Source organism: Pantherophis guttatus, chromosome 8 (assembly GCF_059756535.1).
Source record: "Pantherophis guttatus breed Tessera chromosome 8, ASM5975653v1, whole genome shotgun sequence".
Taxonomy (NCBI): domain Eukaryota; kingdom Metazoa; phylum Chordata; class Lepidosauria; order Squamata; family Colubridae; genus Pantherophis; species Pantherophis guttatus.
Genome location: NC_142070.1, coordinates 52,924,308 through 52,951,505, shown reverse-complemented (window position 1 = coordinate 52,951,505; position 27,198 = coordinate 52,924,308). Strand labels below are relative to the sequence as shown.

Sequence of the window (27,198 nt, the reverse complement as noted above, 5' to 3'; positions counted from 1 at the left end):
AAATGTATTTTTTTTCTTTTCTCTGTACCACCCTAAAATGTTTTATATGTTCTTCCACTAATACAAAATATCTGATTTTGAAATTTTTAGAGCAGATTGCTGATCTCATTGCACTCCACAGACAGCAGATGCACAACTTTAAGGTAAGCCTTAGTAAAATTGATGGTAATTCATTCCACCCGGCTAATAATGCAAGAATTTTCACTGTGTTGGGTTGAAGGTATAAAAAGTTACCTTAAAGTAAGATAAATTATGGAAATTCAGATAATTGTGGCTATATTACTAAAGCTGATCAGTTCATTTTTTCCACTGTACACTAAATACATTTGTGCATACGTAAGAGTATATATGATTGCCAGCAAGTGTTTCTAATATATTTATAATCATTTATAACAGCTATTGAAATTCGCTAAAAAGAGAAAATGATATTCTTTTTTGGTTTATTACATTCCCCTCTGAAAGCTAGACCTGACCTTCAGAGTCTGTATAAAACTGCTAGCAATTATTATAAAGGATGAATATATGTCTACAAAGTATAATGGATGTATTGCAGAGGAATTGTGGTATTAAACAAAATGCCCTTAACGAAAGAGAAACTAGAAGGAAAGGGTTTTGAAGTTTTTCATTTAAATACTGAACTGTAACATATTACATTAAAAACTGTGAACCATCTAACCCACTGTCCTGTTTTGTCTATTTCCATATTGGGCATTATACAGAACAACAATAAATTCAGAATAGAAAGTTTGTTCATGAAGGAATCAGGAGAGAAAGGTAACAAAGACCAAATTAAAATACAGTGCAGTGTAATGAAGTTTCAAATAAGTTAAACAAGCTGCAGATATCGGTGCTTATTTTTACTTCTTTTAAATACAAAGAATGGTATAAGATTTTGCATGTAATTCCAGGCAAATCATAGTTCTCCATGACTGATTTAAAAGTAGAAACCTCTGGCCTCCATTTTCATATCCCAAAGAAGGAAAATGATTTGTTCAAACACAGTGTGCACAATTATTATGCAAGTGAGTATTTTGACCATATCATCATTTTTATGCATATTTCCCACCTCCAAACTGTATAAACTTGAATGTTTAGTGGATATAAACTGATCAGGTGATGTGTATTTGAGTAATGGAGGAGGAAATCAACACCCTATATCCATGATGGCGAACCTAGGGCATGCGAGCCACAGGTGGCACACGGAGCCATATGGATGGGCACGCGAGCATTGCCCTAGCTCAGCTCCAATGCGCGCCACCTGATTTTTGGGCTTCCGGGCCCACCGGAAGTTGGCAAACGAGCTGTTTCTGGCCTCCAGAGGGCCTCCAGAAGGGTGCGGAAGGCCATTTTTGCCCTCCCCAGGCTCCAAGAAATGCTCTGAAGCCTGGGGTGATTGAAAAGGGCCTACCAGGCCCACCATGCCATCATGTGCCAAAAGCGGGGGGAGCGCGGGGGGGGAACACATGTGCATGCACGGGGTGGGGCGCATTGAATTATGGGTGCGGGCACGCGCGCTCGCAACCCCCTTGCTTTTGGCACACAACAGCTGCCCTATATCAAGGTGTGCATAATTATTAGGCAGCTTCTTTTCCTCAGGCAAAATGGGCTAAAAAAGAGATTTAACTGACTCTGAAAAGTCAAAAATTGTAAAAAGTCTTTCAGAGGGATGCAGCACTCTTGAAATTGCTCAGATATTGGGGCATGATCACAGAACCATCAAACGTTTTGTTGCAAATAGTCAACAGGATTGATTTCTTTTGTTGAGAAAAAAAGACACAAATTAACTGTCAAATATTTGAGAAGAATCAAATGTGAAACTACCAGGAACCCATTATCCTCCAGTGCTGTCATATATTCCAGAACTGCAACCTACCTGGAATGTGGAGAAGTACAAGGTTTTCAGTGCTCAGAGACATGGCCAAGGTAAGGAAGGCTGAAATCCGACCACCACTGAACAAGACACATAAGTTGAAATGGCAAGACTGGGCCAAGAAATATCTGAAGACAGATTTTTTTATGGCTGACGAGAGTGACTCTTGACAGACAAGATGAATGGGCCCGTGGTTGGATCAGTAACGGGCACAGAGCTCCACTTCAACTCAGACGTCAGTAAGGTGAAGGTGGGTACTGGTATGGGCTGGTATTATGAAATATGAGCTAGTTGGACCTTTTAGGATTGAAGATGGACCAGTGGTGAAATGTAAAATTTGTTACTACCGGTTCTGTGGGCATGGCTTGGTGGTGATGGTGGTAATGTGACTGGGTGGGCGTGGCCAACTTTTTTTTTTTTTTACTTTTAAAGGCATTTTTTCTACAACCTTAAGAGGTTGCAGAAAAAAATGCTTTTAAAAGTCTCTGACGATCCCAGCTGAGCCGCGGGATCATGAGAGGCTTATTTTTTTTTACTTTTAAAAGCATTTTTTCGGCTGAAGAGGTTGTAGAAAAAATGCTTTTAAAAGTAAAAAAAAAAGCCTCTGATGATCGCGCAGCTCAGCTGGGCAGGGGTGGGGGGGCAAGGATTTTTGCTACCGGTTCTCCGAACTGCCTGCCGCCATCGCTACCAGATTGGGCGATCCGGTCTGAACCAGGAGCATTTCACCCCTGCTAGTTTTTAGAAGACACTTTCTTCAAGCAGTGGTACAGGAAACAGTCTACATCTTTCAAGACCACCATGATTCTTATGCAGGACAATCTCCATCGCATGCCTCGAAGTACTCCACTGCATGGCTAGCCAGTAAAGGCTTCAAAGATGAAAGAATAATGTCATGGCCCCCTTCCTCACCTGACTTAAATCCTATTGAGAACTTGTGGGCCCTTCTTAAACGGGAGATTTATGGTGAAGGAAAAGAGTACATCTCTCTGAACAGTGTCTGGGAGGCTGTGGTTGGGTCTGCACAAAAAAGTTGATCATCAACAGATCAAGAAACTGACAGACTCCATGAAGGCTTATGACTGTTATTGAAAAGAAGGGTGGCTATATTGGTCACTCATTTTTTTTTTTGAACTGTCAGAAATGTTTATTTGTACATTTTGAGTTGTTTGTTCATTATTCTGACTTTAACAGATGAAACTAAATGAGATGGGAAATTTTTCATTTTTCATTTAGTTGCATAATAATTGTGCACACTAACAGTTGCTCAATAATTGTGCACACATAGATATTTTCCTTAGAAAGCCAAACCCCCACTTTTACTTTCTTAAATATTCAGGTTTGAGGTTTATTAATATTTTGGATTGACTGAGAGCACTGTAGTTGTTTAATAATAAAATTAATCCTCCAAAATACAGCTTGCCTAATAATTGTGCACACAGTGTATAGTAGGAAGCTATGGTTCTCATATGAACAGCCCAATAATTATATAATTATGTATAAAACCTATATCATAAAATAGTAAAGTATGTAAATTAGAACAAGGCTTTACTTTGGTATAATTTGTTTTAGGTGTATTAAAGAAAGCAAAGATCCATATATATTGAAGGATTTTTTTTTCTACTTTAATTCTCCATTGCTCCCTTAAGTCTTAGAATAGAATTTAAAAAGTGATTTAATTAAAAGGAACTTATTAGGAAAAGCAAGAATGCTTGTTTGCCCAAATTTTAAAATTAATTTACAATGCAGTTGGATTAATCAGAAGTTAGGAAATTATTATCAAGAAAATATACGCAGACATACATGACTGCATTTTAAAATACATGTTAGGATTTATAACTATTATTGTCATATGAACTGCAAACTACAATCACTGTGTATTCAAGAAAATAAAAAGAAAGATGCAAAAGATATAATAGAAATAAAATAGTTTCTGACAATAAGTAATAATAAAAAATATTTTATTTATATTTCATGGACTGTTTAACCAAGATTCTAAGATATACAAATTATATTTGTCTTGTCATAAGTTATTAGGTTTTAATAGATAATAGAAGATTAAGTAGATAACAGTTAACAATAAAAAAGATACTTCAAATGCCTGCACAGTAGAATGCCAAAGTTTCATACCATATGTCCTTCAGCGCGGGCTTTGTTTTGCATGGCTTCTCGCTTCCGTTGCCAGAATTCTTCAACTTGTTTGGCTCTTTCTGCAGCTATCCATCCTTTTTGCCTGAGTATAATATGAAAGTTGAATGTATTAATACATCTTAATATATCTAAAATAATCGCAAACAGAAGAGAGTTTTATACATGTGTATATATATTCGAGACCGCCTTCTACCACATAGCTCCCAGCGACCGGTAAGATCCCACAGAGTCGGTCTCCTCCGGGTCCCATCAGCTAAACAATGTCGGCTGGCGGGCCCACAGCCTTCTCTGTGGCTGCCCCGGCTCTCTGGAACCAATTACCTGGGTCTGGACCGCCCCCACCCTATTGGCCTTCCACAAAGCGGTGAAGACCTGGCTCTTCCGGCAGGCCTGAGGCCGTTGATCTCGTTTTAATGATCTTGCGAGATCCGGCCACGAATTGGAATGCATGTGTTTTAACGTTTTTAAAGTTTTTAATGTTTTAATGTTTTACTTTTTAACATTTTTTATGGGATTGTTTGCATTGTTTTATTCTTTGTTGTAAGCCGCCCAGAGTCCCTTGGGAGTTGGGCGGCATAGAAATGTGACAAAATAAATAAAATAAATAAATAAAATAATCGCAAACAGGAGAAGAGTTTTTTATATATGTGCATTGCCTTGAGTTACTTATAAAAATAACAAGAGACAGAATATTAGAATTCAAATAAACTATTTTAACATGAAATATGAAATTTAATATTAAATTCTATTTATATGAGGAAAAGTTACAAATATATTGAAGGAAGTCACTGTGATTGTTAACTGGTTCCATTCAAGTTGGGCTGCTACTTGATAAATGCTGATCCTCTATTTTAATTCAGCCTTCTCTGATTAGTGGTGCTCATTGTTGTTGTTCTTGCATTTGATATGTTACCTTGCTCATTAACCTGCAGAATTTTCAGCACAAGATATAGCATATCTGTTTAAAAAATTATTTAGTAGTCAATGCAATACAATTCAGATATAAGTACTAATTTAAGAATATTCAATCAATCAATCAATCAAAATAGAGCTGGAAGAGACTTTCTAGGTGTTCAAGTCCAACCCCCTACTCAAGCAGGAGACCTTATATCATTTCAGACAAGTGACTGTCTACTGGTAGGACATGTCAAATTTTTCATCTTTCAATTTCCAAACATAAGGGGTGCTCAAAAGTTGTAACATGCCTAGGGATTGTAAATATTTTTTTTAGATTTTTTTTTATTATTTACAAATAAAAAAACATAATTTTCAAACAGATATGAGTTATATATAGGTACACAACACAAGACATAAAGACAACCATAAAGAAGGACTAACCGGGGGTCGTATCGAACCCCCAGATACTTATTCATAAGTTACATCCCGGTAAATCCTTTTGTTCAATTAGCGTTGGCTATTTTAAACACCAAATGCTATCTCATTATAATTAATGAGATAGCTAAACATCGTGCAATTGCAAAAATAACCGCAAATTTGAATTCTTGGCGTAAAAACACATTTTTAGAACCCCTCAGTGAAAAAAAATTGCAAATTAATTTTCATTCCATTAAATGACATGTACTTCTTGCCAGTCTCTTCTTAAAAACTTCCAGTGAGGAAGCACCCACAACTTCTGAAAGCAGGTTGTTCCACTGGTTAATTATTCTCACTGTTAGGAAGTTTCTTCTAAATTCCAGGTTGCTTTTCTCCTTGATTAGTTTTCATCCATTGTTTCTTGTCTTGCCCTCTGGTGCTTTGGAAAATAAGTTGATCCCCTCTTCTTTGTGGCCACCTCTCAAATACTGGAATATTGCTGTCATGTTCCTCCTAATCGTTCTTTTCTTTTCTAGCCAAACACAAATCCTGCAACCATTCTTTGTATGTTTTTGTCTCCAGGCCTTTAATCATGTTAGTTGCTCTTCTTTGCATTTTTTCCAAACTCTCAACAGCTTTTTGTAATGTAGTGACCAAAACTGTATTCTAGGTGTGGCCTTACTAAATGGTACTAATATTTCATGTGATTTTGATTCTATGCCTCTGTTTATACAACCAAGGATTGTATTAGCTTGTTAGGCTACTGCTGCACTGTTAAACAACAGTGCAACATATTTAAGCCTAAGACTCCCAGGTCCCTCTCAGAGTTACTGTTTTGGAGCCAGGTTTCATCTAATCTGTACTTATACCTTTGGTTTTTCCTGCCTACGTGTAAAACCTTGCTTTTCTCCACATTTTGTGTTTCTTTTTTTTTTTTTTATTGAAAAAGTTTTCAAATACAAATTTTTTTCCCCTCCCCCTCCCCCTCCCTAACCCCCCTCCCCACCCGTCCCCCCCTGTGACTTCTTCATAACAAAAAAACCTAATTCATAACAGATTACTTACCCCCTCCTCTAAATACTGACCTTTACTTACTAAAAATATTATTAATATTATAACATCCCCCTTTATCCATACATTTCAAGAAAGGAAAAAAAAAAAAAGACATTATACTATAACATTGTATAATAACTTCTAATTTAGCAAAATAGTATTATAACTCCCAATTTGGCAATAATCTACCCTTTTTCTCCTCTCCCAAACTTATATCTATATATTATTACAACAATTCAAAACCACCTTCCACTTTAAAACTATACAATAAATCCTACTTTAACATTTGATCTATATATATTACTATAGCATTTCAAAGCGGCCCTCCCCGTAAAACCTAATTTAACATTTATTCCACTCTATCCATTTCCTCCACTCCCCTAAACATATCACTTAAAAATCCCTTTTCTTAAACTAATCAGTCTGCAAACTAGCTTATTCACCCACTGTCCTGCAAAATTATCATACACAACAATTCTTAATATCTTTAATTCATTGCCCACTCTAGTTAAAAGTATATGTATTTATATTCCATTATATCTAAGTAAAAAAGAAAAGACAATAACTTTAAATTCATAATCCATATGATATCTTCTTTAAAGTCTTTCCACTGGATTATTAAAACCATCATCCATAATAGGGTAACATAGCTTGCTGATGCAACAGTATATTCAAAATCTTCAGTCATATCTACCCCCATCAGTAGTAAATATCCTCTTATATATATGAAAGTAAAAACAACCACCCGAGTGACATTATAGTTATATTCCATGTAGTAATAATTGTGGCTTTCATCAGGATTATTAATTCCCATCATCGTAGTGGGTAACAACCAGATCTTCTGCATGCCCCAGTATGACTCTTTTGCCTTATAATTCAAGATAATTATAATATAGTTATCAGCACGAAAAGGAGTTCCAAAGTAGATAATTAAAATCCATCAGTTTAAGGCTCTTTTCACATCCCAAAATTACGGCAATGCAGAGGCCTGTCACCATCCTCAGGATAATATTGACCAATACGTCGCCTCCTCTATATTTTCACATACTCATTCATTTTTAAAGTCACTGGCTTCACTGTTGCTTGATTTAGAAATTTCTATTTTTATGCAACCTATTTCTTTTTTTCTTTTCTTTTTGCGGGTTTGATTTCCATCCTGGTTTCCTTTCTACGGATTGTGTATCAACTAGTCGATTTTGATTCTGCTCTGTAGATTGATCTTGTTGGTTTTGTTTTTGTGTCTCATCTTTCTTTTTTGCCCCTTGTATATCCCCTAATTGGTTTCCGTGCTTGTCCTTGACTTGATAGGTCATCACATTAAAGTCAGATGCCACTTCTCTCAGATTTGTAAATAATCCAGCTGGGGTATCCAAAAAATCCAAAGGCGGTTTATCTGGTACAGTCTCTGTGGCTCGATATTTTCCCTTTATTTCCAACTCCTTCTGCTTATCCTGTATTATACCTGAAGACGTTAAGTTCATTTTCAATCTGTTTTGATAAAATTCTTCCGCTCTTTCAACAGTATTTAACTGGTATCTTTCTCCTTGATATCTCAATATGATACCAACTGGAGCGTCCCACCTGAATAGGATATTTCTCTTTTTTAACTCAGTCACCAGAAAAGCAAATTTCTTCCTTTCCATTAATATCTTAGGTGGGAGTTCTTTGTAAATCCAAATCTTTCTTCCATGCAGTTGCAAATTAGAATTGAAGGAATTTTGCACAATATTATTCCTAATTTCTTTGTCTGTAAAATAAATCACTACATCTCTAGGCAATTGCCTTTGCTTGGCAATCCAGGAATTTATTCTGTAAACTCTGTCAATCCTACAAAACACTTCCTCGGGTTGAACCTTTAAAATCCCAGCTAGAAATTCAGAAGATATTTTCCTTAAATCATCTCTGTTATCTTCCTGCAAACCTCTCAGTCTTATCGCGTATTCTGTGAAATTATATTGTACCATTAAAACCTCTCTTTCAATCCTCTGTTGCAGATTTTCTACATTACCAGACTTTTGATCAGCCTCCATTTTAGGTTTTTCTTCTGAGCTATTATCCTGTGTGTTTATCAAATCATTTTCAATTTTTTGAGTTCTATTGTCCAATTTATCTTGAATTTCTTCCATTTTAGACTCTAGTAAATTAGTATTTGTAGCCAACTGTATCATAAATTCTGACAAACCATTAGCCACTTTTAAAATTTTTTGCTCCAAAAAATCAAACTTAGATTTCACCAATTCTTTAATTTCCTGCTTAAATTTTTCAAGATGCTGATTCACAATCTCATCCCTTCTTACAATCTCCTCTAAAAGAAATTCTATTATATTGAAATCAGGTTTCTGAGATTGAAGAGTTAAAACTTGTTCTTTTAAGTTGTTAGTGGGGGAATCCCACTATTGCTGAGCACATTGTAAGCCGCTCTGAGTCTTCGGAGAAGGGCGGCATATAAATCAAATTAAAAAAAAAAAAAAATCCCCCTCCACTACTTGTTTGTTTGACTTTATAAGTTTCAGTGCCATATTTCCGCCCAGGCAAGCTTTGTTAAAAGAAAAAAAAAAACAAGAAAAAAGACTTCTTTCCAGTCAATAACAATGTCAAGTCTCCAGGGAAAAAAAAGAGAGAAAAAGACACAGGAGCGAAGTTTTGTCTACAAATGTAGCCAGTGGTGTTTATTCCGCTACATTGTATTAATAGAAAACGGAAGGACTTTTCCTTTCAGCCTCTTCTCCAGCCGCGGCAGACGCCATTTTAAAAGGCTTTTTTTCTCCCCCTTTCCTTTCCTCTTTTCTCTTAAATAATTTTTTTAAAAGATAAGTAAAATACTTGCGATTCAATATTACAGGTCCAGCTCACATTTTCTTTGAGTAATCTGTTAAATTCGCAGGCTTGCTCTTCACGCCTGGCTCTGCATTAGCAGAGGTCTCCCAAAGCCCGGAGCAGCGGCTGGGGATATGGGGCATCTCATCCGCTCCGTCCCAAAAGTAAAAAAAAAACTTTTGGGACTCTGCAGAGAGTTCTACCCACCCCTGCCGGCTCTATCTCCGTTTCCTCATGGAAACGGAGTTTTTTCGAGCCGCCATTCCGCTGTGAAGGCGGCTCTGACAGGCAAAGGAAGCTGACGATCCCAAAGGAACGTCTAGCGGCGGCCAGCAGCAAACCGGAAGCCCCCACATTTTGTGTTTCATTCACATTTCATTCACAGTTCATTTTGTAGGACGGAGCCCATTGCTCAAGTCTATCAAGATCTTTTTGGATCCTGAGCTTGTCTTCTGGGGGGTTGATTATTCCTGCTAAATTAGTGTCATCTTCAAAAAAAAATTTTTTTTTTTAAATTTGATTTATATGCCGCCCTTCTCCGGAGACTCAGGGCGGCTTACAATGCGTTAAGCAATAGCCTTCATTCTTTTGTATATTTTATACAAAGTCAGCTTATTGCCCCCACAAACTGGGTCCTCATTTGATGAGTTCCCCTTGTATTCCCTCATCTAAGCCATTTATGAAGATATTGAAGAGTACTGGGCCTAAGACAGAACCTTGTGATACCCCACTGCTTACTTCCCTGCATGTACTGTTTCCCCAAAAATAAGACCCTGTCTTATATTTTTTTGAACCCTGAAATAAGCGCTTGGCCTTATTGCCATGTGCTCAAAAGCCCGATTGGGGTTATTATCAGGGGATGTCTTATTTTGGGGGAAACAGGGTAGATGTAGTACCATTAAGGACTACTCATTGTGTACAGTTTGTCAGTCAGTTACAAATCCATCTGGTGATGATGCTGTCTTTCCCACATTTTTCTAGCTTACCAAGGAGTAGGTTGTGATATACTTTGTTGAATGCTTTATTGAAGTCTAAGTATACTCTGTCCACAACGTTTTGCTGATCAACTAATTTAATCACTTTGTCAAATAATGAAATAAGATTGGTTTGGCATGATTTTTAACAAACCCACGCTGGCTTTTAGTTATAACTTTTATTTATTTCTAGATGTGTGCAGATCTATGTTTTGATTAGGGTGTGTATATGCGTATATTCCTTAGTGTTGATGTTAGGCTGATTGGTCTGTAATTTCCTGGGTCTGTTTTTTTTTCTTCCTTTTTTGAGATGGGAAACACATCGGCTCTTTTCCAATCCTCAGGTAATTCCCCAATGTTCCAGGATTTTTGAAAGATATAGTACAATGGTTCTGAGATAACATTTGCCAACTCCTTCAAAACTCTGGGATGTAATCCGTCAGGTCCCAGTGATTTATATTCATCAAGCTCAAATAGGTGTTCTCTAACCATTTTCTTGCTTATTTTTATTTCTAGTCTGTCTTTTACAGTTATGTTTTTGGTAGGTTGGGCTATAGGATTTTTGTGTGTGCATGAAAACTGATGTAAAGAATGAGTTATGCAGTTCTGCTTTATCTCTGCGGTTATTTCCTTGCCATCTTCTCTCTTAAGTGGACCTGTTTCCTTGACCTTTTTCTTATTTATATGTTGAAAGAAACTCTTTTTTAAAATTATCTTTGACTTCTGTTGCAAATCTTTGTTCATTCTCAGTCTTTGCTTTCCTGATTTTGCAGATTCAGGCTGTCTGCTAATACCGTCTTACCACGTTTCCAAGAAAATAAGTCCTATCCCAAAAATAAGCCCTAGTATGTTTTCTGCATGTGCATCCAATATAACCTCTACCCCCAAAATAAACCCTATTTAAGCACCTGGCAGCCACCCACCTACCCATTCTGTCTGGTTGCTCGCAGTGCCGACACGAGGTGAGGTGGGGGGTGGAGCTGCTACACACACACCGGCTTATCTCAGAGCCCCCACAGCCAGGCCATCCACGTCCTGACAACTGCCTCGCAGCAGCAGCAGCCATGTGCAGCAGGAGCCCATGACCTCCCGGGAGATTACACGAGGCTGGCTCCAGGGGATTATAACTGCTTCTCTGAGTGAGGGTGCCTTTCCCGCCGCCTTGAAAGAGGCGGTGGTGAGGCTCCTCCTCAAGAAGCCTTCCCTGGACCCGGCTGAATTAGCTAACTACCGTCCGGTCTCCAACCTTCGTTTTGTGGCGAAGGTTGTTGAGAGTGTGGTGGCACGACAACTGCCCGGGCACCTGGATGAAGCTATCTATCTAGACCCGTGCCAATCAGGCTTCAGGCAGGGGCACAGCACAGAAACGGCATTGGTCGCGTTGGTGGATGATCTCTGGAGGGCAGGGGTTGCTCCTCTGTCCTAGTCCTATTAGATCTCTCAGCGGCTTTTGATACCATCGACCATGGTATCATGCTGCGGCGGTTGAGAGGGTTAGGAATAGGGGGCACCGTTTTGCAGTGGTTCTCCTCCTTCCTCTCCGACCGCTCGCAGTTCGTGTTGGCAGGGGGGCAGAGGTCGACCTCGAGGCGTCTCGCATGGGGAGTGCCACAAGGGTCGGTCCTCTCACCCCTTCTGTTCAACATTTATGTGAAGCCGCTGGGTGAGATCATCTGTGGTTTTGGGGTGAAGTGTCATCTGTACGCTGATGATACTCAGCTGTACATTTCCACCCCAGACCACCCCAACAATGCCCTTGATGTGATGTCTCGCTGCCTGGAGGCTGTGCGGATCTGGATGGGGAGGAACAGGCTCAGACTCAACCCGTCCAAGACCGAGTGGCTGTGGCTGCCGGCGTCCCGATATAGTCAGCAGGTGCCATCGCTGACTATTGGGGGTGAATCTTTGCCCCCCACAGAGAGGGCTCGCAATCTGGGTGTCCTCCTGGACGCACGGCTGTCTTTAGAAGAGCATATGACGGCCGTGGCCAGGGGGGCCTTTTATCAGGTTCGTCTGATTCGCCAGTTGCAGCCCTTTCTGGACCGGGACGCCTTGCGCACGGTCACTCATGCCCTTGTCACCTCCCGACTGGACTATTGTAATGCTCTCTACATGGGGCTCCCCTTGAAGAGCACTCGGAGGCTCCAACTGGTCCAGAATGCGGCCGCGCGGGTAATTATGGGCACAACTTGTTGTGCCCGCATGACACCCCTCCTGGGCAAGCTGCACTGGCTCCCAGTGGTCTTCCGGGTGCGATTCAAGGTGTTGGTTACCACCTTTAAAGCGCTCCATGGCATAGGACCCGGGTACCTTCGAGACCGTCTTCTGCCACCAATAGCCTCCCACCGACCAGTCCGCTCCCACAGAGAGGGTCTCCTCAGGGTGCCATCAGCCAAGTTATGTCGGCTGGCGACACCCAGGGGGAGGGCCTTTTCTGTGGGAGCCCCAGCCCTGTGGAATGAACTGCCCCCGGAAATACATAAGATCTTCAACCTCCGGGTGTTTCGCTGCGCATTGAAGACCCTGTTGTTCCGCCAGGCCGGGCTATCAACATAATAATTTTAAATTGGGGTATTTTAAATTTTTGGGGTTTTAAATCGGCCAAATCCATTTAATTATTTTAATTTTTAATCATTGTTGTGTCTTGTGTTTTTAAATTGGCTGTACACCGCCCTGAGTCCTTCGGGAGAAGGGCGGTATAGAAATAAAATTATTATTATTATTATTATTATTATTATTATTATTATTATTATTATTATTATTATTATTATTATTTGGCCACGAGTCCATTTCTTCTGGCACCAGCACAGCACTGGAGCAGAAGGCTGAATGACAGGGAGTTGTCCCGCACAGCCTTACCTCGAGGCCCCTGCAGCCAGGCTTTCTGTGCTGTGACAACTGCCTCGCCTCATGGTGCTGGCTCCAACAGCCACATCCTTAAAGACCCTGTATGGCCGGGCCACTTCTGCTTGCTGGCGGCCACAACAGAGCAGGAGGCTGAGCAATGCACCAGTGCTGCAGCCATGAGATGAGGGCATGTGGGGCAGCTCCACCCTCCCGCCTCATGGCTGCAGCATTGCCGTGTCACCCGGCCTCCTGCTCCAGGGCCATGCTGGTGCTGGAAGAAGTGAGCAGGTGGCCACGCAAGGTCTTACTGGACAGGGCTGTTGGAGCCACTGTCACGAGGCAAGGCAAGTGTCGGGGTGTGGATGGCCTGGCTGTGGGGGTCCTGAGGTAAGCCAGTGCGGGGCATGTGGGACAGCTCCACTCCCCTGCCTTGTGGCAGCAGCACTGAAAAGGAACAAGACATCTCCCAAAAATAAGCCCTAGTGCTTATTTTGGAGCCGAAAGAAAATAAGACCGGGTCTTATTTTCGAGGAAACATGGTAGTTATATGTCCTTTTTTTCATTTTTTGTATTTGTCCTTTTTGTCTTTTAGTTTATCAGAGAGATCTTTATGCAACCATGCTGATTTCTTCTTGGATTTCTTGTTTTTCTTTTTCAGTGGTATTGTGGTGGACTGTGCTTTTCCCATGCTTCTTGAGTTGTTTTCCTCTTTAGGAAATTTTATCAATGGAATTTTTCTTAGGCTCTGAGTTCGTTAAAATCACCTCTTTTGAAGTTTAAAACACTGGCTGGATTATGTTCTATTGCTTTTGTTTGCATTATATTGAATTCCAATATGACGTGGTCACTCTCACCCAAAGTTCTGGCAACTTCAACTCCCTCTATCATTTAGTAAGAATTAGGTCCAGTATAGCTTTTCCTCTAGTTCCCTCTTACCTTTTGGATGAAAACGTTATCAGCTAGGTTGGTTTGATCTCCCACTTGCTGCAGAGTTTGTCTCCCAGTTGGTATCAGGGTAGTTAAAGTCTTCCATTACTACTGCAGTATTAATTAATTAATTATTAATTATTTGGCAAAAAGTTCATCTATTTCTTCTACTTGGTTGGATGGCCTGTAGTATATGCCTATAGCAATGTCATTCTTTTTTTTTTTATAATGACCCATATGGATTCTAGGTGGTTTTCATCCTTGGTTTTGTGGATATCTATAGAGATGTAGGATATCTGTAGAGATTTTATATATAATGCAATTTCACCTCCTCTTTTGTTCCGCCTGTTTCTTTTGAATAGTTTGTATCCTTTCATCAGTACATTCCAGTCATGAATTTCATCTCAACAACTTTTCAGTAATGGCAACTATATTTTATCTACCTTCATGTACTAATACTTCAACTTCACACTGTTTGTTCCCTAAACTTTGAGCGTTAGTGTATAGCCATTTCAGTCCTTTATGGGTCTTGGGTATGTTTCTTATATCTCCTACTTTGTATCTGGATTTTCCATCCTCTCCATCACTTTCTACTTCACTGTTTTTCCTTTCTTCATCTTCTTCCTCTTTACATTCTACCTCCTTATATGATTGGTTATCTAGTGGTTTTTGTTTGGAATTAGGTTCTAAAGGTCTTGAAGATTTCCCCCCTCCTCAATTTTAGTCTGAGCCAGTCATTTTCTGAATATATTCTTTCCAATTCTTGTAAGGTTGACTCCATTCCTTGCCAGTAGTCCTTCATGTAGGTAATGCAGACCATGGTTTAGGAAACTAAAGTTTTCTTGATAACACCAGTTTTTAAGACAGTAGTTTTTTTCAAATCCTTTGCTCCCGTGTTGGATGTTGGCCTTTTGTTCACTGTATAGATGAAAACACCACTTGAACTTTAATTTTCTTCCCTAGCTGTTCATAATCTCGTTATTGTTTTTAGATTCATTGTTGTGTCATTGGTCCCCACGTATAGTAGAAGAGAGGGGTAGTAATCCGTGGGGTTGATTATTTTAGTAAGGTTCTCAAGTTACATCTTTAATTTTTGCTCCAGGGAGACAACATACCTCCCTAAATTGACTGTTTGGTCTGCAGACTATTGTTTCTGTTCCCCAAAGAACTGTATCTCCAATCACCAATATTTGCCTTTTTCTCTAGGAAAGTCTGGGATACTTTTCTTCCTGTCATAAGAATGCTGGGAATGTCTCCTTTTTAGAAACTATTGATGATGATATATGTGTGTGCATATTTTCTTCCAGGGGGAAGCTATGAAAGCGATTGTTCAGTTTCAGAGGGGCTTTTCTGCAGTGGGCTAGGGTAGATAGTAGGGGCTTTGCCTAAACTATTTTCAGTCTATCATTGAAACACTTGAAGTATGGATTTACTATTATAAGCAGGAGGGGGAGGGGAAGAAAAATTAAAAAAGAAAAATGCCCAATGTTATCATGGCCTTCAAAACTAAGAAAACACGGAATAATTGAATATTTCCTAATCTTTTATTTTAAAGTGATATATAAACTACAGGTAGTCCTCAATTTACAACAGTTTGCTTAGTGACCAAAGTTACAACGGCATTGAAAAAAATGACTTACGACAATTTTTCATGCTTATGACAGTTGCAGCATTCCCAGGATCATGTGATTTACATTCAGATGTTTGACAACTAACTCACATTTATGACAGTTGAGTGTCCCAGGGTCATATGGTCACCTTTTTCAACTTTCTGACAAGCAAAGTTAATGGGGAAACCATTAACCATTCACTTAACAACCATATTACTGATTTAACAACTGCAGTGATTCACTTAACAGATGTGGCAAGAAAAGTTGTAAAATGGGGCTAAACTCACATAACAAATTTCTCATTTAGTAACATAAATTTTGGGCTCAAATGTGGTTGTAAGTTGAGGACTACCTGTAGTTAAGAAAGTATATGATGATACTTAGGTTTTAGTTCCCAGAATGATTTTTAATGCAATATACAGTAATGCAGGACAATTTAGATTTATCAGATCATTGCATTTTGTATACCCAGAGAACAAGTTAAAACAAGGCTGTCAAACTCGTGGCCTGCGGGCAGATTCCGTCACGCGCTGGCCACCCCTGGTTTAGCGAAGAGGAAAAAAATCCAGATATATCACGTGACGACTCCGTGACATGAATTTGACACCCCTGAGTTAAAAGGTCTCAAATGGAAGAACAAAAATGCAGATCATCTTGCAAGGGACCCTGACTCAAAAAAGAAGTAATCAATCCTTTTTTCAGGAGCTTGCTTTCACTTTTTACTTTGAAGTTGCTGGATGACTTCCTGTCCTCTATTAGGCCTCAAAATACACGGAGTAGGGTAGATATTAGTAGCAGCATACATTATTTATAAATTTTATTTTCTTCTAATATTTCCATGTTTTTTATTCTAGGAAAAACAGGTTCCCATTGTTTTAATATTTCTGGATATTTTAAAATGTCTTTACTTCTGATACTGATGGATTTCAACTCCCAGTAGACTAACCAGCATGCCAAACAACAGGAATATGAAGATTTAGAGCTACTCTTTGCATGCGTGCGCATGCATACGCACAAACACATGCCAACTCTGTATGAAGAGACATATCTACTGCACAGAACTATTATTCATTAAAGGTTTTGGACTGTAATGAATACTGAATTTTTACACTTGTGAAACTGCTTAGGAGAAATTTAAGTGATGACATGGTGTTTATTATTAACATATTAAAAACTAGTTAGAAATATACGTAGGACATTAAGATATAATGAAAATTTCAAAATTAAACCCAGCAACATTCCATGTATGTAAATAAAAAAATATGCTCCTCAGAATCTCATCCTAATAACATCTCCCTCTGTCACACAACGCAATGTGAAGCCAGAGGGGAAAAAGGATCTATCCTGACTTTCCAAGACAATTATATGAGTTCTATAGTCTAGTATATAAATACTAGACTATAAGAAAAGAGCTCTCTCCATTAGATGCATTTTGAATAATTTAAAATGGAATATATTAAATGTACATTATTGGAAGTTAGCAATTGAGCATAGCATTACTTATAAACATGTGTTTTGTCTTTTAATTATATCACATACTACACATTTTGACATTTTAAAATGGTTAGCAGCATTGTAAAAGATAAAAGGGAGGTGAGACAGTTCTACCAATAATATTCATTTCATTGATGAATTCACCAGACTGAATTTAATCCAGTGAAATTTAGTTTTTAAAAGTTTATTTTTAATGGCTAATTATCCATAATCAGCATTGTAATACCGCCGCCTTCATAATGACTTAAATTTTAAACACTAAGTGCACTAAATGGAAACAATACTGTTAACTAATAAGTGGGTAATATTGGGTAAGGTTTAAAAATTCCTATACAAGCTGCTTGGGAAAAAAATCTTCCCATGATTCCTTCACAAGTGCCTTTCTATATTGGATTGTTCTTGTATTATCCTTATAGTACTAAAACTCTTGTGTTTGAAACCTTTAACTGGGTGAAACAATACATCATAGTGCAATAGCTTTTGAACCAATGTACCTCAAAAGGGCTAATTTACAGAATGTGTCAAAAATCTGGGACCCATGTCTCCCATGGGATTGAAACTTGGCAAATTTGTGGTTGTTTCATTGCTGCCCCAGGGCCACCCAGAGGTTTAGTGGACCACTACCAGTCTAGCCCTTTGAAGGCTGAGTGGACTTGCTCTTCCTTTGGTTTCTGGAGATCAGGGAGACTGGTCCTGCCCCAGCCTTCTGGAGGCTATGTAGACCAATTCCACAATAACTATCGGAGTGAAGTCACAGTCAAGCTGGAAGCAAGTTGGAAGCTGTTCCATCTCCCACTTCTACTCTTTCCCGTTAGTCATTCTGTTTCTGTTTAAGTAAATATCTCTGAAACAATAACCCAGTGGTTCATGGGTTGTCTAGTAGTCTTTTAAAGAAACTTTTTTTGAATCCTTTCATATCTGAGATGAGACCCATGGTCACCAAAATTTGGATGAAGGTGATTTACTGCCATTTCTAAAATACATACCTTAGTAGACTAGTAAGTCTACTAGTAAGCACATAAACAAATTTAAGATGAAGTGAGATTCTTTGTATTTTTTGATATTTTCAATGTTTTATATAATGTTCTAATGTAGGGGTGTCTCTGTATTATTTTACTTTAGGTATTATTGTTTTATTAATGCTATTTTGTTATTTTTGTTTCTATTATTATCTAATAAATATTTTGAAATACTTTTATTTAGTGGGTTGCCCCATTGCTGTATAAATATCCAGGGTACACAAGATAATTTTACGTTACCCTGCCGCTTTCAGATACCAACCTTGCTACAACATCCAATGTTGCCATTCAATTTTGCCAATATTGAGCAGCACTCAAAATTCGTCACATAATCACCAGTCTTATAAACTATGTTTAATGAACACCTCCTTTGCCATATTAGAGAAACTGGTAACTTGATATAGTCTTCCACATACTAATCTTTTATGTTCCCCTATACATACCGTATTTTTCGGAGTATAAGACGCACTTCCCTCCCCAAAAGTGGGTGGAAATGTTTGGGCGTCTTATAGAGCAAATGTTGCCTCTGCCTATCACCGCCTCCGCGCACCCCATTTTCAGCCTCCATGTGCCCATTTTTGACCACCTATCCCCGCCGCCTGGAATGGGCCGAAACTGGGGTGTGCGGAGGCCGAAAATGGGGAGCATGGAGGTGGCGATAGGTGGTGGCGGCAATGGGCAACAAAGGGCAGTGGCGATCCTTGCAGCCTGGAACAGCTGATAGGCGGTATTCCGGGAGGCAGATCCAACCACCAATCAGCTGCTTGTGCTAAATCAGGCTGTGCTGAAGCTGACCAGGCTGTTTGCTGTTTGCTGCAAGGAGGCAAATTGCTGGGAGGCAGAGGCAGAATTTTTTTTCTTGTTTGCCTCCCGAAAAGCTAGGTGTGTCTTATAGTCTGGAGCGTCTTATAGTCTGAAAAATATGGTACCTATCCATTCTTTTAGATTGTTTTTCTATATACTCTGTTTTTAATTTATATATCTTTTATATCTTCTAGCTTTTTATAATTTTTTATATTTTTATTTTTAGTCTGATCTATCCTCTGTGATTTTTGAATGACTGTACTCCACCTGTTTATGCTGTTTTATGGTTGTAATAAAGATTTGATAGTAGGCTGCCCAGCTGAATTCTGTGTGGCTTCACAAAATTAAAAGAATAATAATGTTGAAATGTAATGTAAAAATTTTAGTTTAATGTGTGAAATAGAGCATGGTATCTTTAGAAGCAATGAGTGAAGCATGAATAATTAATGTACTTCTTTCAGGTATCTCTTTGAGCACCCATGTCTGTGATTCTCAGTACATTGTTTCTTCATCTACACACACAGGATATGTATCATTACTCAACCTGTTTGCATTGGCTTGTCTAGAGACCTTCTCCAATCTTTTCATTCCTTTCCTAATAGCATCTGCATCAGATGAATGATGGTAAGCTGCAGGCCCATTATGAATTCCTGCATGAACTCCAGGTGGAGATCCTCTGTAGATAAATATGCACAGTAATTTTCAGTGCCTCAGGCCAAAATTACATGTTATGATTTTTTTTTTTAATGAAGGTAGACATACCTTTGACTAGGCTCTAGACCAGGCTTTTCATTCAACTTTACATCTTTTCCTTCTATTTTAAGATTTTCTTTTTGTTGCTGTATCTGATCAAAAATAGCATGGTAGTGTTCATATGGTCCTCGACCAGGAACAGGTAAAGGCACAATAGCTCCTCCCCCACCAAAATACTGAGCCTATGAATGTAAAAAGAAGTTCTTGTTTGCTCCTCTTCACATTTGTAGTAACTATAAAAAGTAATTTCATATAGAAAGATAGGAGCTCCCAACCTTGATTTCACTACTTCCACCTATGCTAAGAACATTTCTCCATCCTTGCTCTCTGGCTCTGTTTATTCTTTCCATCTAGAAAAGAGGAGAAAAAATTAAAACTAGACTTTAGAATCCAATGAAAGTTCTGAAAACCGAACTTCCTGATTAATGTTTAAAGTCCAACATTTTACCCTTTCTTTTCCAAGTCTTCTCATTTGCTCAACCTTCATATCACTGATCTAAAAATTAAGGATGAAAATGTTTTTAATTAGCAGCAATCTAAGTTATTTAACATCCACAATTAATCATAAGAATGTTGCAGATTCCTATAATCTGTCAAAAAATCAAAACAAAAATAGCAAAGCCTTAAATTTACCTGCTCACGCTGTTGTTTTTCCTCTAGCCTTTTCTTTTTAACTGCTTCCTGAAAAATGGAAACTGATTTAAAGTATGAATTATTATCATATTCTGATTAGGATAGTAATGACTCAATGGCACAAAGGTGTATTCTCATTTAGAAAATGGAAATATTCTATTGTAAGGAAATGAGGAAAGATTTCAAGATTTTTATTTATTGTTTTTAAAAGCTTCTAGCCTAATTTCTTATTTCCTTGTCTATATACCTCAAACATTTTCCTCCTTTCGTCTAGTAGTTTCCCTTTCTTCAATGGAGGTGGAGGGCCCTAAATAAAAAGTGAAACTGCAAATTAGCAAGAACTTACATATTACATATTGAGAATGTGAAATCAATAGTTTAAAATTAAACTTTACAATTATTGTTGTGGGCCCAGAGCATTTTTACTAATAAATAGATTAACTTTTCACAGATAAATTAGTAAAAGCTTATAGTTTACAAAGTCATCTTTATGTTTAGTTCTTAATGCTTTATTATTTTAATGTTATTTTAAATAATGACTTGTTTTATTCCTCAATTATCTGTTAAATGTAACCAAAAAAGACGGAAAGGAGTATTTTCAAATTAAATATTAGCAATTACTCTCTCGGACGATATGTAGGAACACAGGTAGTCCTTGACCTACAACTAATTGCTTAGAAACCATTCAAAGTTATGACGGACCTCTGCAGAGCTACTTACAACCTGGATCTGAAGTTTCAATAGCCGGGCTCCCCCCAGTCACATACCACATTTTGTGGCTTGGCAACCAGACTGTATTTATGGCCATTTTCAGCACCCTGCAGTCACACAATTTGTTTCCTCTGTAGAAAACTTGTGCTAACTTCCAGTTTCTGGCAAAAACAGCCATGTGGACAAAGGATTTGCTTAACAACCATAGCATTCTCTTAACAACCACCACATGTGCTTAAATTGGGCATGGTAATGTTGTGACCCTCTGAACAACCGGCATGACTTACTACTGAAATTCCGGGCTTAAGTTTAGTCCATAAGTCAAGGACTACCCATACTATCCAATAAATCTTGTGAAATGAGTACCTTGCTTTGCTAAGCAATATTTGTTTAAGACCATATTTTACAGTTTACAGATTAAAAAAATTAACAAATGAATAGTTCTATCTTGTCTTTTTTTAAAAAAAATGCTTATAAGAGCCATGACATTTTTCTAAGATTACAAAAGTCAGCACTGAAACTATGTTACAAGTTAACACAAAAGAAAATACAGTATGTCTGAATATATAGAACGTGTTGTTAATATCATATTTTATTTCCATATGAATGGAAACAGAATTTTAAAAATCCTAGTGATAATTAGGAAATATAATAAGCTCTCATTTCAGAATAATCATGGTATATATTCACTATTGAAAGCCTCAAGCACAGATCTTTTCTAAAAAACATTTATACCACATAACAGCCAAAGCCTCTAAAAACAATTATACAACCTAAAACACCCAATCAAAAGTAATAACTGATCTGTTCAAAAGATGGGGTATTAAAACATGTATCTATGAGCAGATTAGACAAAAATATAACTTTGATGATATCTAAAGGCCATTAAAGAAAATGCCAACTCAGACAGGCTGTGGAGTTAATTCATTTGCATTTTTGCTGGTAGTACAATATAGACCAGATCTAAGCTAGAAATTTAAACATGGTAATGTGTAATACAATGACTTTATTTCAAACGTTGCCTCTCCTCCTAGGAGATTCATCAACCTGCACACTCTTTTATCCACACATTTTCAACCTTTTATCAATCAGATGGGTTACACTACTCTGAAAATAAATGATTTATCCAAACTTATAACTAAGTGGCAACTGAACTTTATTCTTCTCAACCTTAATTTGATATAGTTAACTGTTAGTCGATTAAGTATTCATGTCCTACTTTGAATAGAGATATGAGGTCCAATAGTGAACATTTAACATAATATATTCCATATATTCCCATAATGTCACAATATATTCAGAAAGACCCACTTAAAACTGCATTATTTTGCACTTTTTGAAGTTAAACACTTGGTTTCAATTAACCAGAACCTATTGGTTTTAGATATTATGTATTTTAGATTTCTCAGGAATATTACTGGTAGTATTCTGAATTACTGCTGTTTTAAATAAGACAACTTATTTGAAAATGACACTAAGATGAAATTTCAGTATTGCTCTACTTCGCAGCTGTTTTAACCATTAATCTACAAATACCATGTTTCCTTGAAAATAAGACCGAACTGGAAAATAAGTCCTAGCATGATTTTTCCGGATGTTTGTAATATAAGCCCTATCCCAAAAATAAGCCTCAGTTAAGATAATCAGCCAGAGAGATGCATTTTAACCAAAAAATAAGTCCCAATGTGTCTTTTGGAGCAAAAATTAATATAAGACCTGGGGGGAAACACAGTAGCTACATGTATTCATATACATTTAGTCAAATATGATGCATATTTCATCTACAATAAAAGACAAGTAAAAGTCAGTGGAAATATATATTACATATTTTGAATCAGCATTCAATATCAAACTAGGTGCAAAAACTAGTTATATACTATGTTTCAATTCCTGTTAGAGAATTTGCGGGTGAAATTATGACACTGAAAAGTGCAATGTAAAACACTTTCAGTAATAAATGTACCCTTTTTCTATCCCAAAGATTGAAAATACTTTTATTATTAAATAGGCTCTCACCTGTCTACATTTAGTTATAGGCTTCTCACAGAACTTCTTAGTTGAATCCCCAGATTTCTTAAGTATTAAAGGCACTCCATATTTAGCAGCAGGTCTGGTAATTTTGTGAGCAGGTGCAGCAGAGGCTAAGTTTTGCCCTTGGGCTGGTCTCTTTGCTATGCAAGAGAAAATAACAATGTCAACTCTTTGCACAAAATTGGATAGATAAAATATTGCTCATAGTAAAACAATATTGAGAGGAATATTCAGAAAATATTCATTAGCCTAACCTTATACAATTAATCCCACTGATTTTCATATGCTTTAGAGGTATGCATAAGACTGAAATGTTTAAATGCATGCTGTAATCATGTAGAAACTATACAATTCTCTTACTTTGACAAATAATGGAAAATTATTTATAATTTGAAGCTCCATAATGTACAAAAAGCAAAGATTAATATTTGCCTTACAAAAAGAATAACTGAACAAATCTAGCAGGAAATGTTGAATTGCAATTATTTGAATAACATACTATATTAAGACATTTTCAATTAACCAACTAAAGCAATAGTTTTATTAAGGTCATAAAGTAGCTTGACAATGAAAGTTACTAAATCATCTCAAGAACAAAACTGTGGCCAATAATAGCTTCTCTTATACAGAGATTATCCAGAATCATAAATAAGGTTTTAAATTAAAGTTCTTAACTATGTAAGATAAATAAAATATTTCATGTACACAAAGCCATTGTTATGGTAATTGCTCAGATATCAGCTCAACAAAGATTTGTTTATTAATTGGTTATATATTTAGTTAGAATTACCTAGTTTATATATTACCTGGCCCAGCATGAGGTCCAAACTTCTGAAAAATTTTATGGCTGAATTCCTCTGCAATAAGCTAAAAGAACATGATTTTGAATAAAATATATGCAGTTAAAGTTAATTACAAAAAAAAAACATTTAAAGTGATATTTATACTTGCATTTATGATAAAAAAAAATGCTGATATGACTTTGAAGATAAATTATTAAGAATACTATATTAGTAAGCATTTATAACCTAATATCACATTCTGACAGCCATCATTTAGTTGTTTAATTGGGGAGACCCAGATTCAGGTCTACCTTCAGTTTACTTAAACACACTGAATAATTTTGGGTAATCATTAACTCTCAATTCACTCTACCTCTTGAACCTGTATCTGTGAAGAAAAATGGGCAGTATGAAATGCTATTCTATGCCACTTTATAATCTTGACAAAATATAAACCTAATATATAAACAAATTATAAAGTCTCTTATTAAAGAGCCCACAGCCTGATTCAAAGACGATTATGTCTCTAAAAACTGGAATATTTAGGCAGAAATTCTACACATGCAAACTTGCCATACTGATACTTAATAAGAACTCCATGTGTTTTTTGAAGATATTGAGTTTTGAACTGGACTTAAAATATTCCAAAATTTGCCACATCAGCTGTAACCAGTCAATGACTACATCAGCTTCAACCACAACAATACAATAGATACAATAGCACACAATAGATACAAACTTAAAGTGAACCGCTCCAAACTCGATTGCAGAAAATATGACTTCAGCAACAGAGTGGTCAATGCCTGGAATGAACTACCTGACTGTGGTTTCCTCCCAAACCCCACAAAATTTTAACCTGTCTACTGTTGACCTCACCCCATTCCTAAAAGGTCTGTAAGGGGTGTGCATAAGAGCATCAGCATGCCTACCGTCCCTATCCTAATGTTTCCTCTATTTGTATCTATTTTATGTATCCAATCTATGTTTATACTTATTACCTAATACATTCTTGACAAATAAATAAATAATAAAATAAATAATAAAATAAACTCTCAGGATGCCACTAGCTAATGGTTATTCAAACTGTAATTCAATAACCTAGAAGGCAACTAGGCTGGAAAAAGTTGGCTTCAAGTAAATATTTGGTTCTAGTAGAAGAGTATATAAGAGTAAACTCAGGCTTGAACTGTGAAGGTATTACCTAGTTGAGTAATAAAACAAGCAAGCAATCAAGCTCAGAGAACACCAAGGACTCCATAAATATTTGAGTCAAAATTAAGAATCAAGGTTACTTCCACATATGACATGACTACATGACTACATAGTAGCAATTGTAACAGCTTTTCAAAACCTTAGGCAAAATGTTGAAATAAAATTTAAATTTGAAATTATTAAACTCAATAGTAATTCAGCATATTCTGTAATTAGTTGGTATTAGCAGGGAGGCTGAGCCGGTAAGATGGTTCCGCCCCAGGCACCTCATGGAACCTGACAGGTTCCAGATGGAACTTGGGCCATTTCCTGAGGCTCTGGCACATGCCTCGACTGAGACCTAGTGGCCACCTGTGATAGGGCGGCTGCTGGAGCTCTGGATCGGGTCGTGCCTTTGCGGCCTCTGACCCGACGCCAATCTCAATTGGCTCCTTGGTTCACCAAGGAGCTGAGTGAGTTGAAGCGCCGGAAGACGCCTAGAGAGTAGTTGGAGGGCCAGTCTTTCTGAATCCGACCGAACACTAGTAAGATCCCATATTAGGAATTACCTAGTGGCGATAAAAGCAGCGAAATTTAGTTATTTTGCTGCTCTTATTGCGTCATCAGATAACCGCCCGGCCACCCTCTTTAGGGTGACCCGTTCCCTGCTCCACCAGGAAGCGCGGGAGGACCCCTTGGAGGGTAGAGCCGAGGATTTTGCTCAGTATCTGTATGACAAAATCACTCAGATTCGGGAAGATCTGGACTCCGACTGGGTAGTCTCAGGGGGAGGGACTGAGGCAGGTCTTGAGAATGTTATCTGGGATGAGTTTGATCCTGTGACCCCTGAGGACGTGGACAGGATTCTGGGAAGACTGAACGCGACCACTTGTTTATTGGACCCGTGACCTTCCTGGTTAGTGCTGGCTTCCCGGGAAGTGACACGAGGATGGCTCCAGGGGATTATAAATGCTTCGTTGGGTGAGGGTGACTTTCCCGCCGCCTTGAAAGAGGCGGTGGTGAGGCCCCTCCTCAAGAAGCCTTCCCTGGACCCGGCAATGTTGGTAAACTATTGTCCGGTCTCCAACCTTTGCTTTGTGGTGAAGGTTGTTGAGAGCGTGGTTGCACAACAATTCCCCCAGCACCTGGATGAAACAACGTATCTGGATCCGTTCCAGTTGGGCTTCAGGCCCGGGTACAGCACGGAAATGGCATTGGTCGTTGGTAGATGATCTCTGGAGGGCTCAGGACAGGGGGTGCTCCTCTGTCCTGGTCCTGTTAGATCTCTCAGCGGCTTTTGATACCATTGACCATGATATCATGCTGCACCGGTTGGAAGAGTTAGGGGTGGGAGGCACTGTGTTGCAGTGGTTCTCCTCCTTTCTCTCTGACCAGTCACAGTCTGTGTTGACAGGGGGGCAGAGGTCGACCCCGAGGCTCCTCATATGCGGGGTGCCACAAGGGTCGGTCCTCTCGCCCCTCCTGTTCAACATTTATGTGAAGCCGCTGGGCGAGATCATCCGTGGTTTCAGGGTGAAGTACCATCAGTACGCTGATGACACCCAGCTGTACATCTCCACCCCAGACCACCCCAAGGATGCCCTTGAAGTGATGTCCCGGTGCCTGGAGGCCGTGTGGATCTGGATGGGGAGGAATAGGCTCAGGCTCAACCCATCCAAGACTGAGTGGCTGTGGTTTCTGACGTCCCGATATAGTCAGTTGGTGCCATCACTGACTATTGGGGGCGAATCATTGGCCCCCACGGAGAGGGCACGCAACTTGGGCGTCCTCCTGGATTCACGGCTGTCTTTAGAAGAGCACTTGACGGTCGTGACCGGGAGGATTTTTCATCAGGTTCGCCTGATCCGCCAGTTGCGTCCCTTTCTGGATTGGGATTCCTTACGCACGGTCACTCATGCCCTCGTCACCTCCCGCCTGAACTATTGTAACGCTCTCTACATGGGGCTCCCCTTGAGGAGCACCCGGAGGCTCCAACTGGCGCAGAGTGCGGCCGCGCAGGTGGTAATGGGAGCGACATGGCGTTCCCATGTAACACCCCTCCTGCGCGAGCTGCACTGGCTCCCGGTGGTCTTCCGGGTGCGCTTCAAGGTTTTGGTCACCACCTTTAAAGTGCTCCATGGCTTAGGACCTGGGTACTTGCGGGACCACCTACTACCACCAATAGCCTCCCACTGGCCGGTACGCTCTCATAGAGAG

The 27,198-nt window shown here is 38.7% G+C and overlaps 1 protein-coding gene across 14 annotated transcripts in view; it reads right to left on the bottom strand.

Moving 5' to 3' along the window:
- NEK1 (NIMA related kinase 1) overlaps nucleotides 1-27,198 on the bottom strand; it is a 90,118-nt gene that overhangs the window by 43,203 nt on the left and 19,717 nt on the right. For 7 of the 14 annotated variants that reach the window (XR_015729221.1, XM_087875136.1, XM_034442667.3 and 4 more), the window contains exons 10-18: nucleotides 23,815-23,875; nucleotides 22,994-23,148; nucleotides 20,514-20,573; nucleotides 20,267-20,314; nucleotides 20,082-20,129; nucleotides 19,909-19,983; nucleotides 19,643-19,815; nucleotides 19,425-19,556; nucleotides 4,001-4,103 (exon numbers count right to left, since the gene is read on the bottom strand). Coding sequence is in view for 13 of the 14 variants with exons in the window: in XM_087875136.1 (XP_087731262.1) it covers nucleotides 4,001-4,103; nucleotides 19,425-19,556; nucleotides 19,643-19,815; nucleotides 19,909-19,983; nucleotides 20,082-20,129; nucleotides 20,267-20,314; nucleotides 20,514-20,573; nucleotides 22,994-23,148; nucleotides 23,815-23,875 (855 nt within the window). In the remaining variant the exon portion in view is untranslated. The remainder of the gene's footprint in view (nucleotides 1-4,000; nucleotides 4,104-19,424; nucleotides 19,557-19,642; nucleotides 19,816-19,908; nucleotides 19,984-20,081; nucleotides 20,130-20,266; nucleotides 20,315-20,513; nucleotides 20,574-22,993; nucleotides 23,149-23,814; nucleotides 23,876-27,198) is intronic. The other 7 variants (XM_087875135.1, XM_087875139.1, XM_087875143.1 and 4 more) reach the window with 3 other exon arrangements.